At 37.1% G+C, this 12,277-nt stretch overlaps 1 protein-coding gene across 4 annotated transcripts; it reads left to right on the top strand.

The window, feature by feature from the left end:
* Positions 1-108: 108 nt before the first annotated feature.
* On the top strand, positions 109-10,697 carry LOC147274567 (P-loop containing nucleoside triphosphate hydrolases superfamily protein). Of its 4 annotated transcripts, none has more exons than XM_086256211.1 (28): positions 109-266; positions 395-596; positions 755-855; positions 992-1,108; positions 1,337-1,483; positions 1,635-2,006; positions 2,109-2,266; positions 3,080-3,201; positions 3,300-3,391; positions 3,591-3,834; positions 3,952-4,000; positions 4,625-4,770; positions 4,858-4,928; positions 5,028-5,201; positions 5,646-5,717; positions 5,827-5,928; positions 6,050-6,139; positions 7,020-7,095; positions 7,196-7,289; positions 7,397-7,466; positions 7,640-7,819; positions 8,721-8,843; positions 8,937-9,020; positions 9,107-9,291; positions 9,444-9,582; positions 9,679-9,738; positions 9,900-10,004; positions 10,090-10,697. In XM_086256211.1, the coding sequence occupies exons 1-28, from the start codon at positions 171-173 to the stop codon at positions 10,201-10,203; spliced, it is 3,585 nt and encodes a 1,194-aa protein (XP_086112337.1). In that variant the 5' UTR covers positions 109-170; the 3' UTR covers positions 10,204-10,697. The 4 variants fall into 4 exon arrangements, with proteins under 4 accessions (XP_086112337.1, XP_086112338.1, XP_086112335.1 ...); XM_086256212.1 differs by having other exon boundaries at positions 1,635-1,997; XM_086256209.1 differs by having other exon boundaries at positions 1,635-2,266.
* The last annotated feature ends 1,580 nt before the right edge of the window (positions 10,698-12,277 follow it).

The raw sequence follows: 12,277 nt of genomic DNA on the forward strand, positions 1-12,277 counted from the left end.
AAAAAACAATAAAAAAACAGAAACAAAAAATAAAAAACAATAAAAAAAAGAAACAAAAAAATAAAAAACCATAAAAAAATTATATCGGTCTTTCTCTCTCTGTCTCTCTCTCTTTTATAGCATTTCTAGCAGAGAAAGAGAAAGAGAAAGGGAAACGAAGAGAGAGAGCCATGGTTTCAACGAGGCGAAGTGGATCTCTCTCTGGCAACAACAGCAAACGATCGTCGTCGTCCGAGGACAAGCCTACGTCGCCGAAGCGGCAGAAGGTTTTGTTGGGATAAAAAAATCGAATTTTTGCTCCATTCCTTTGATGTTTTTTGGGAGGGTCAAAGATTGGGTTTTTGGGGGGCGTGAATTGTGAGATTTAGGGTTTTGATTCTGTTCGATTTGGCAGGTCGATAATGGCGGTGCTTCAGAGAAACCGACGCTGGGGGTGGAGAATTCAAACGAGCTTTGTACGCCTCCGCCACCGCCTCCGGCTGCCGATCCCGGAGAATGTGGTCCCGGCGATGCTCCGACCGCCGCTGACGGCGTGACTTCTGGAAAGACCGAAGCTGCTACCCAAGCGGTTGCGGTGACGCCTCCGATCGCCGAAGGTAGGTGCATGGCGCGCCGACGATCTATTTGTGCCTTTGTAATTTGTGAATTTTGTTGTTTAGCTTCTGTTTTGGATGAGTTTGGGTTTATTGGGTATGGGTTTTCTTGAAATTTGAAATTTGAAATCTTAGAAATGTTGGGTTGGTGGTTTTTTGAGGTTCTTCGCCTGTGGTGGATAAGCCGAGGAGTTCATTTTCGGCCTGGAGCTTTTACCAGACGTCGACACCTTGGTGCAAGCTTTTGACACAGTCTGCACAGGTAATTCGTGCTTATCTGTATGAAGTATACTTCAAAGGTTGAATTAGAGTGTGTTGTGTGATTTTAGACCGAACTACTCTTTTTGGTGTTTTGCTTTGTATTTTGGCGTTTATCTAAGTGTTTTATTCAACTGCAGAATTCAAATATTACTATTTGCACAACGAATTTCACAATTGGTTCAAGCAAAACCTGCAATTTTCCTTTGAAGGATCAGACTATTAGTGCGTCTCTGTGCAAGATCAAGCGCATACTGGTATTCTTTGAGAGTTCCATTTCTTGTATTTTGTAGGTATTATACAAAATTAATGTGTGCTGATACACACAAGGACTGTCATGCATATTACTAAGTTGTAATCAGGGCTTTTAAGCATAAATGAGAGCTAAAGTGGCTTACATGTGTGTCATCCGTTTTCATTTCTTTTTTGTTTCCTTAAAATATGTACATGCATTATGACCACTCATTGTTTGTGTACATGATCAGCGTGAGGGCGGTCCTGCAGCGGTTCTAGAAAGTATGGGAAGCAAGGGATCACTGCAAGTAAATGGGACAAATGTCAAGAAAGGCACCAGCTGCATCCTGAACTCCGGTGATGAAGTGGTCTTTGGTTCTCTGGGCAACCATGCTTATGTATCCTTCCTGGGCGGTTTACTTTTCTATTGCTTTCAAATTTTATTCTTAATTTTTGTGTCCTTGAGAACACTTTCACTCACCTGTATGACTCTATGCCTGCATATGTTTGTGGCCATATAGATAATTTCCTTAACTTTTACCGACATAGATTTTTCAACTACTTGTCACTGAGGCTGCAGTTAAGGGTGCAGAGGTTCAAACTGGTGCTGGAAAATTTCTGCAGCTTGAAAGGAGGGCAGGAGATCCTTCAGCTGTGGCTGGGGCTTCCATACTGGCTTCTCTTAGCATGAGACCAGAACTATCACGATGGAAGGCTACAGCTCAGACTGCCGGTAAAGTCCACCCAGGTGCTGAGGTACCAGTTCAGTCTGTTGTTCAAGATGGTACAGAAGTTGAGCTTGATGGCATGGAAAGTAGCTCAACTGCGAACAGAGTGACTGACAAAGATGAAGAGATTGGAGCAATTGACAAGAATCTTACTCCAGATTGCAACCCAGAGTCTGGCATAGAGGCAGGCAATGTAAAACTCTCTGGGATGAATGATTTGCTAAGGCCTTTATTGAGGATGTTAGCTCGATCCCCTAGTTGTAAACTGAAATTGAGCAAAGGTCTCTTTAAACAGGTATTGGAAGAAAGAAACGAGTGGACGAGGGATTCGCAGTCAGCATCAACGTCAGGCATGTCTCTGCGGTGTGTTGTGTTTAAAGATGGCATTCATGCAGGAATTCTCGACGGCAAAAACGTAGATGTTTCATTTGACAATTTCCCATACTATTTGAGGTATTTACCATGTGCTTTGTTAACCATCATGTTGTTACAAGTATTCTAGCCAAGAAAATTAATCATATTTTTTGTTGTGTGTTGGATCTTATGCCCATTTATCTTCTGTAATCTAGATTTGAGTACGTGATTCCATAATCACGACCTTCTTTCTTTTTTGGCTGGATTTTACTTTCCGTTCTTAAGTTTTTCTGTAATCATCTTGTAACATCAAATTCTGACATCCGACTTCTAGTTTCTCAGTGAAAATTGTCGCAATGTGAATCAACTAGTGGGGTTCTATTGAATAAAAAAATGTGTTTCTACCAACGAGGGTTTAGTCAAGTTGATCAGGCCCATGGTTTGCTCCCATGTGGCCTGAGGTTCGATTCCTCAAAGGTACCTATCTAGCTATTTGCTAGAGGTTCCTGCCTCCCAAAGATTGTAGGGGGGGGGGGGGGGGGCAGTTTTGAATCCGGGTTCGCCTGGGGGATTTCTGGGAACCAAGAAAATAAAAAAAATGTGCTTCTAGGTTGATTCATGAAGGAAGTTTGGGGTTAGGTAGGTTCATAGTAAATTTTTTTTTGGTTCAAGCTGCAAATTGTGATGTCATTATTTTTCTCCCTTCCTTAGTCATGTTTGTTACTGTTATAAATTTGCTGTAGTCTGCATGTATCTTGTTAGTGTATATGGTGATTATGAAATTGATTCTGCTGAGTGCTGTTGTTATTTTGTTATGCTTATTCCTTTACTGCTGATTTGTACACTGCATGATTGATAATTTCAAAGATGCACTAGTCATTTATAGAGTTTGTATGTTTCCTCTCATTGCAGTGAGAATACCAAGAATGTGTTGATTGCAGCTTCATTTATACACTTGAAACATAAAGAACATGCAAAGTATACCTCAGAGCTTACTACCGTGAACCCTCGAATTTTGCTCTCTGGTCCTGCAGGTGTGGATATATGGCTATTTTTACATTTAAATAATACATTTATGATATGGTGTTTGTTCCCGAAAATTGAAATTGTTTGTTTCTGAATGCCTTTGTAGGGTCTGATATATATCAGGAGATGTTGGCCAAGGCACTTGCTCAATATTTCGGGGCTAAGTTGCTCATATTTGATAGCCACTCGTTTTTGGGTGTAAGATAAACAGCACCTTCTTGACATTGGCTTAAGTTCTTCTATTTTATTTCCTGCTTTGTTGGGATTTGAGACTAATTTAATAATTATCATTTTCGTCCACTGAATAGAAGTTATAATTTTTTTGTTGTATCAATATCCTTCTTTACTTCTTGCCAGAGCTAATTAGTGGGAATTATGAATAACTAATGTTCGATAGGGTTTATCGTCAAAGGAAGCTGAGCTGCTCAAGGATGGACTTAATGCAGAAAAACTCTGCAGTATGACCAAACAAAGCCCTGTACCCAGGGACTTGGCTAAGAGCATGGATCCACCAGCTTCTGAAACAGAGGCACCAAGCTCTTCAAATGGACCTTCATATGACCTGGAATCCCAACCAAAGATAGAGACTGATGCCATCCCCTCTTCCTCGGGGACATCTAAGAATTACTTATTTAAAATAGGTTTGCCACTTTTCAAATGGTTTTGTGCTGCTCTCTCCCAATCTAGAAGTTTCTGCCCCCCTTTTTTTCTAATTTAAATTATATATAACATGGTTTCCTGAAAAATGCAACATGCAGGTGACAGAGTAAAATTTATTGGCTCATCTTCTGGTGCCTTTTCTTCACGGTACAATTTTTATAACAGTTTATGAGGGTTCTGTTTAATCTTCTTGTTTAAAACGGAATGCTTCATTTGCAGAGTCCATTTGTTGTTTGATAATGTATTGTTTTGAATTGAACTTGATATATCTATCTAGAAATTTCCTACTGTACTGGTGTAATGTGTGACTTTGAACTGTATATCACACAGTGTTGGTAGTTTACATTTGATCTACCGATTGCTTAATTGTTTGATCTGTTCCAGGCAATTTTGAAACTGTTTGTCCAATATCTTGTTGTTTCCTACTGTAGGAAGTACATTAAATTAATAAATTTATAGTATATAATGGATTTTGTGTTTGGTTCCTTGGGCTATGTTTGGTATTCTTGTATATCAACTATTTTTGACATTTTTTTTGGAATATTTATTAGTATTACTGTTGGATAATATGGACTGTTATCATTGTTTTTTCCTCAATGTGCATATATAAAATTTCTCCTACATTACATGACCCAATTATTTACAAGTGAGTGTAACATTGCATTCATGTGTTATTGATCTGTAAACTTTGGTTGCTTCTATATTTTAAAAGATGGTTCACCTATATATTGGATTCATGGTGTTACATATGCTATGTTACTTGATATACAGGGGCCCGGTGAATGGAACACGTGGAGAGGTGGTGTTGGTTTTTGAGGACAATCCTTTGTCAAAAGTTGGTGTTAGGTTTGATAAAACAATAACTGATGGTGTTGATCTTGGGGGTCTATGTAAAGGAAATGGATTCTTCTGCAATGGTATGATTTTCTCACAGTTATTGACAGTAGTTTTTTTTTGTTGAAATATGTGTGTGTGTGAAAACCTTTCTTAACCCGCCTCTTTAGTCTCTGATCTTCGTTTGGAGAACACGGGCGTGGAAGATTTGGACAAGTTACTGATCAACACATTATTTGAGGTAGTATTATCTTCCATAGTTAACTATTGGTTTTTTTTGTTTTGCTTTGTAATAATTCTATAAGTTTCTAATGAATTTGCATATATATATTTTTTAAAGGCTGTACTTAATGAGAGCAGAAGTTCTCCTTTCATTTTGTTCATGAAAGATGCGGAGAAGTCCCTTGTAGGAAATTCAGATTCGTTTACCACTTTCAGAGCCAGACTTGAAAAGCTTCCTGATAATGTGGTTGTAATTGGTTCTCATACTCATACTGACAATCGTAAAGAGAAGGTAATATTTCTTTTTTGTTTCTGCATTTGTTTACTATACTGAGGATGCATTTTTTTCTTCTATCTGATATGTAACCTTTTTAGCATACTCAACTTGAATTGAAAAAAAAAAAAGGAACGTTGCCATGGAATTGAAAGGTATAAACCTATGTATCAATACCATGTCATATTACCAATTACATGTATGATGTTCTGCTAAAAAAAGAAAAAAAATATCATCAATTATAAGTATGATTGCATGATGTATGTGCAGTAGATATTCGCAATAACTCATGTAGAAGAAAGTAAGTTAACAAGATGTTCAAAATATGGTTTACCATCTTTGTAAAATGATTTTACAAGTGCAGAGTGTTTATTTTGTGTTCCTTTTCTGACTTCACCTTTGAGTTAGATGGCCTTTAAAAAGATTAAGATTACCTTAAATGTTTTTTTCCCTTTCTTGCAGTCACATCCTGGTGGTTTACTTTTCACAAAGTTTGGCAGCAATCAAACTGCCCTTCTTGACTTGGCTTTCCCGGTAATGTTTAAATACATATTAAAAACATTGTGCCTCTGTTTATGACTTTCAATTTTTTAAAACTTATGGGTGTTCTTTTGCTATTCTGAGTGTGAGTTTTTGATTTCAGGATAGTTTTGGAAGACTTCATGAAAGAGGGAAGGAAGTTCCCAAGGCGACAAAACTTCTTACTAAGCTCTTTCCTAATAAAGTAACCATTCATATGCCACAGGTTTGTGTAGTCTTTCCAGAAGAGATGTTCCCCCCCCCCCCCCCCCCCCCCACCCTCCTCCCCCCTCTCTTTTCCTGGGGGATTTTCTTAATATGTTCTTAAAGCTTATTAACCATTGCAGGAAGAGGCGCTTCTTGTCTCATGGAAGCATCAATTGGATCAAGATGCTGAAACCCTCAAAATGAAGGGAAACCTGAATCACTTGCGCACTGTGAGTTTTTTTGTGGCAGCACTTGAAATTTCCATTATCATACATATGGGGATTTCTTTGCACATTACAATGCCCTTGAACAAATATTTATGGTAGCTTTAACAAATCTTAAATTGATATTTGAAACCTTTTTCTGGATGTTAATATGTGAATTCTTCGGCTGTGCTGCTGTCTATGCCCTTTTCTGGACACATGTACCAGGTATTTAGGCTGGTAACTTATAACTCTGGTGGTAACCCTATTGATCCCTTGAGTGAGTGCATCCCAGAACAATATAATCCAAGGCCTCAAAATTTAAGTACATTCAATCTATCGAAAATTTTTCTTTCCACAGTTTTTCCTTATCTAGATTCATCCTTGACCTGTTTTTCAAGCTGAATGGTTTTGGGTACTGATCAAGGGTGGCTTACCATGTCTACATGTGGATCCAAATGTAGTTACCTGAGATCTGAAAACTTTACTATTAATGCAACAGTATTCATACTTCTCTGCATGCGTGACTCCTCACAATGGATGGATGTTCTTGGCATACCAACAAATTCATTGTTCAATTCTGTTGTCTGGTGGTTTAACAGTCCTGCTTTGGATGTATATCTTCCTGGACCTTGAATGTTACTTACACGCTGTGCCGATCAATAGTCTATTTGTTTTTGCTATAGTTTGTAATAATGATGTGAATAAACTTTTGAAAGATTAGCATAAATGAAACAGTTGACAGAATATATCCAAAAAGAAAAAAAGAAAATTTTGACAGTTGAATTCAGAAAGACGATTCCTATAATCAAATTTCAGGCATCTTTAGTTCTCTGATTCATTTAGAAGTGTATGGTTATAGATGTTGACATAGATGATAATCAAGGTGCATTAATTCATTTTCTAGGTTCTGGGTCGGTGTGGGATGGAATGTGAAGGACTTGAGACACTATGCATCAAGGATCAAACACTTACAAATGAAAGTATGCTCTATATTTGATATATCAAATGTCATAAGTTTCTTGTGGTTTTGTCTTGTCTATAATATCTTTTGTAACTTTTGTATGGTCTCATGTGTTGCAGGTTCAGAAAAAGTAGTTGGATGGGCTTTAAGCCATCATTTGATGCAGAATCCTGAATCTGATCCAGAAGCAAGAGTTGTTTTGTCTGGCGAGAGGTAATTGACAGCTCATTTCTTGCCACCTTCCTGAATAATTGTTAGCTGAAATATCAGTTATTGGATGGATATTACACAGTTGTAATGCCATGTTGCAATTCTGGCAGCATCCAGTACGGACTTGGAATTTTACAGGCTATCCAGAATGAAACTAAGAGCTTGAAGAAGTCACTTAAGGTGATTAGCTATCCTGCATGCAGCTGGATTTGTTTGTTTCCCATAACTTTTATAGACATCATTTTTTGTCTGTTTTGAGTGGAATTATTGCGGGACTTAAAATAACTCTTCCTTTTTCCCTCAAGGTATTTCTATGTTAATCTTCATAGTGTTTTTTTTTTGGTTTAAATCAGGATGTTGTAACGGAAAATGAATTTGAGAAAAGGCTTTTAGCTGATGTTATCCCGCCTACGGACATTGGAGTTACGTTTGATGATATTGGAGCTCTTGAAAATGTGAAGGATACATTGAAGGAATTGGTGATGCTTCCTTTACAAAGGCCGGAGCTTTTCTGCAAGGGGCAATTAACCAAGGTATAAAGCTTTATTTGTTTTGAGAGAAAATATATTTCTTTATTTGATGTTTAGAGTGTTGTGGTTGACTATTCTTGTTTGATTGCATCTTCTGGCTCTATTAAATCCTTTTTCTTTTCTATTTTTCGTTTGCTACTTCATATGATATCCTTTTGCTTGATTAATATGTATTTATTGTTTGCTATCATTTTTTCATGTTGTCATCTAGAGTGTCAGTTCACTTAAGGATACAATAAAGAGTTCATTCATCTCCTGTTGTATTTTAAATTTTTATTTAGGTCATCCTATCTAGACACTTACTATATATTGGGTTGAGATTTATAACATTAAAATGTGTACAGTTGTTAATAGATTGCTATGCATTATGGCTAATTCTTCTTAGGGCCCGTTTGGCACTGCTTCTTAGGAAGCGCTTTTACTAGAAGTACTTCGACTAAGAAGCACATTCAATTTTTTTAAAAAAATTTTAAGTGGTTCATATAAAAGCACTTGGAAGTGGTTCCCGAGGAAGCACTTGACAGGTGCTTCTCAAAAAACCCCTTAAAAGTGCTTTTATAATCCAGAAACACTTTTATTTATTTTTGCCAAACGCTACCAAAAGCAGTGCCAAACGGTCTCTTATTCTGTGAGAGTGCTCGTACTTTCTGTGGGGTGTTTGGCTGTGCTTTTTGTACTATCTAATATTATCAATTATTTCTTTTATAATTTGTATGATTTGCATATCATTGTGAGTTTTAATACTGTTGATTATATCACTTAAAATTTAGTCCTCATAATGTCATTGTGCCTTTGGTGCTGGTTATTTCATTTAAGTACTTGTTTACTTTTCAGTAATGAGTTTTTTGATCATTTGGTGTTGATTGTATCTGATTAGAAGTGTTAATTTGTCCTCCGTCTGCAGCCTTGCAAGGGCATCCTGTTATTTGGCCCCCCTGGAACAGGCAAAACAATGCTTGCAAAGGCTGTGGCTACAGAAGCTGGTGCAAACTTCATCAACATATCCATGTCGAGCATTACATCTAAGGTTTGAAATTTAGATAGTTTCATTGACTGTCGTCTAATATCTGAACTGATTTCATTTCACAATTTTTACATCGTGTCATTTTCTTCACTGCAGTGGTTTGGTGAGGGTGAGAAGTATGTGAAAGCTGTTTTCTCGCTAGCTAGTAAAATTGCCCCTAGTGTTGTATTTGTTGATGAAGTAAGGTTCTTATAGCCCTTAACTAATTTATTTATTTTGGGTTATTGTTTTTAATGTAATTCTCTTGTTATTGGTGCTTCTTATAGGTTGACAGCATGTTGGGCCGGCGGGAAAACCCAGGGGAGCATGAGGCAATGCGTAAGATGAAGAATGAATTTATGGTAAACTGGGATGGTTTACGAACAAAAGATACAGAACGAGTTCTGGTACTTGCAGCTACAAATAGGCCTTTTGACCTTGATGAGGCTGTCATTCGAAGGCTGCCGCGTAGGTAAAACATTATATCCAAAATAGGACCATTAGTTTCATGTATACAGTATATATATACCTGCTCTCACACTTCCATGTGTTTACACACACATCAACCCACCCAGTTTTTGCCTACAAGATGCCAATTCGTTTATAATGAGTCTTCTTCTGTAGATTGATGGTAAATTTGCCGGATGCTCCAAATAGAGCAAAGATATTAAAAGTTATACTGGCAAAAGAAGACTTGTCTTCCAGTGTTGATTTTGATGCAATTGCGAGCATGACAGATGGATATTCTGGAAGTGACCTTAAGGTAAAATATGTGATATTGTTTTTCTTCAAAGTTGAAGGCTTTATTATCAACCATAAATTCAAGTGGCTATTATCAATAACTACTTTTATGTTGCAGAATCTATGTGTAACTGCTGCACACCGTCCAATCAAAGAGATTCTGGAGAAAGAAAAGAAGGTCCGTCTTTTTGTTTTTTCAATGGATTTAATAGAGCTGTGTCCAAGTTATTTTTGGGGCAGGCTGCACAAATTGAACTATCATGTGTTAGGTGACCGGTATACCTTTCGATCTGTTTGGAAGCAATTGTACTTTGATCTGATATGTTCCACTGATAACAGGAGCGTGCTGCAGCTCAAGCAGAAGGTAAACCAGCTCCAGCGCTGAGTGGCAGTGCTGATATACGGCCTTTAAACATGGATGACTTCAAAGATGCTCATGAACGGGTAAGGATAACAAATATCATTCGCATGCCTTTCTCTCTCTCATTATTGCTGCATTTAAATTTTTGAACTTGTTATTTGGAATTAGGTATGCGCTAGTGTTTCATCGGAGTCTGTGAACATGACTGAGCTTTTACAATGGAATGAACTATACGGCGAAGGGGGTTCTAGAAGAAAGAAGGCCCTTAGCTACTTCATGTGAAGGCTTCTGTACAAAAGGGTTTTTCTTTAATTTTTTTTTTTAAAATTTTTGTTTGATAATTCTCCACTGTTCTCCTAGAGCCTATGCCCAAGTAATTTGCTCCCATCCTTTAGGGGCTTTCTGGAGAATCATTTTGTCTGTAAAATGAATATCAGGTTATTAAGCTACTTTTCTTATCCTTAGTTTGATGGTGGCGACTGGCGGGTACAAGGGAAGTGAAGCCTTCAAAAGAAGTGGCTTCACTGCTTGTGTTTTGTTCCCCATCCTCTTTCTGTTGGCACAAACAACGCTTCTTTTATTTAAATCTTCAAGTTACTGTCGAGATCGTAGAGAGAACAAAGACAAAAGGCAAAGACCGAACAATGGCCTTGTGCGTAGTCATTTTTTATTGTTGTTTGTCGGAATTGAACAATAAGCAGTTAGTAACCAAGACTTTGAACTGATCTTTTACTATGTATAATAGATTGAAGACACCACCAGCAGATTCTCTGTTTTGACATTATACTCATTTCACTTCGCAACAATCAATATGTTTCGTAAATCAATTAATAACATTAATTATATAAATGTTATCCACCTTCTCTAATATTTTTTCATATTGAATGTGGTTGGAATGATGTTGGGTGGAATACGGTGAAAAATAAAATTAATAATTTCTTGTTGGGTCTTATTATCATACTTTTTAAGCTTTTATTTAGATCAGACACAGCTCTATTTAAAAACATATTCAAGATCAATGCTATTGGGTTTTAAACATGGTGGGGCGGGAAAAGTTGCAGACTTAAATGGGTGAATGGTAACAACTAACATGATTAGGAAATGCCTTAAGGCCTTTTACAGCGGTGAGGGTGAGCTTGAGAGTCAGAGTCAGAGTGAGTGAGAGTTAGCGTTGAGGGTGAGATGAAGCACCGGCTGAGAGTGAGAGAGTGTGAAATTTTTATTTTCGTGGGTCCCACCACATGCTAAAAGTCTGCCTCACCTTTTGCACAAAATAAAAAGTTGATTGTGTGAGTTGGAATTCAAACAAAAGGAAGAGGTGTTTTTGGAAAACATAAATCAAAAGAAAAGTAGCTGACATGCTACTGTTCACTGCAGACTTTGTCTGCCACACTCCCCCACGCGAGTGTGTGGCTCACGGACGGCTGTGATTTTCGGACTGTTGGAGATCAACAGTCCACATTAAAAAATCGTTATACATTATTAAAATATATAGATATATATATACTGCCTATGACACGTGGCAAGTTTTGAGCTCTCCGTTTGATATATCAATTGGAGATCAACGGTCCACATTAATTGACCTTTATAAATAGATTAAAAAATACAAAAAATACTAAAGAAATATAGAAAAATTCTGAAAATATTTAAATATTGAGCATTCACACCTGCATTACTAGGCTTAATTTAAATATTGAGCATTTACTTCTATAATTTAATTTAACTTAGACTTAATTTAATTAAGTACAAATTTACTTTTAGCTCTCACTCTCAGCACGACTGCAGCTTTAGTATATATCACTCTCAATCTCATAACAAAAAATCACTTTTCAAGCCACAAAAACATTTTTCAGGTCATGTTTTATTCACTCTCACTCTCACCACTGTGGATGGCCTAAAGAAAAACCCATATTATATGAAAAAAAAAAAAAAAAACTCTTTACACACCCCAACCCTCATTCCTAAAAGTTCAACTACAACCCTTGAGGCACACCCTCTCCTTCTATAACCTTATTACTTCATCTTTCATCCACTAAACTCTAAACATTCTCTCTTTGTTTTTTATAGGTAATCATATTGTAGAAAAACTTACTAGTTTTAATGAATAGAGCATCCACTCGTCCCTTATTCGTCTTCATATGAGGCAGGATATATAGTAAATTTTTGTGTTTTTTGAATTTTCTTTTTCATGTTCTTCATTAATAGGTCGTGGTTCATTCGGCAAACCAGTGCCGCACGTTTTTAAAATGTTCAACAAATGCCAACCGAACAACCAGAAAGCATTCGACAGGTACATCAGTTATACAGTTCACTTCCTCAAAGATTTCCCAATATATTCATATACCAATTAATGACA

This window comes from Dryas octopetala, chromosome 9 (genome assembly GCF_963921425.1).
Source record: "Dryas octopetala chromosome 9, drDryOcto1.1, whole genome shotgun sequence".
NCBI lineage: Eukaryota > Viridiplantae > Streptophyta > Magnoliopsida > Rosales > Rosaceae > Dryas > Dryas octopetala.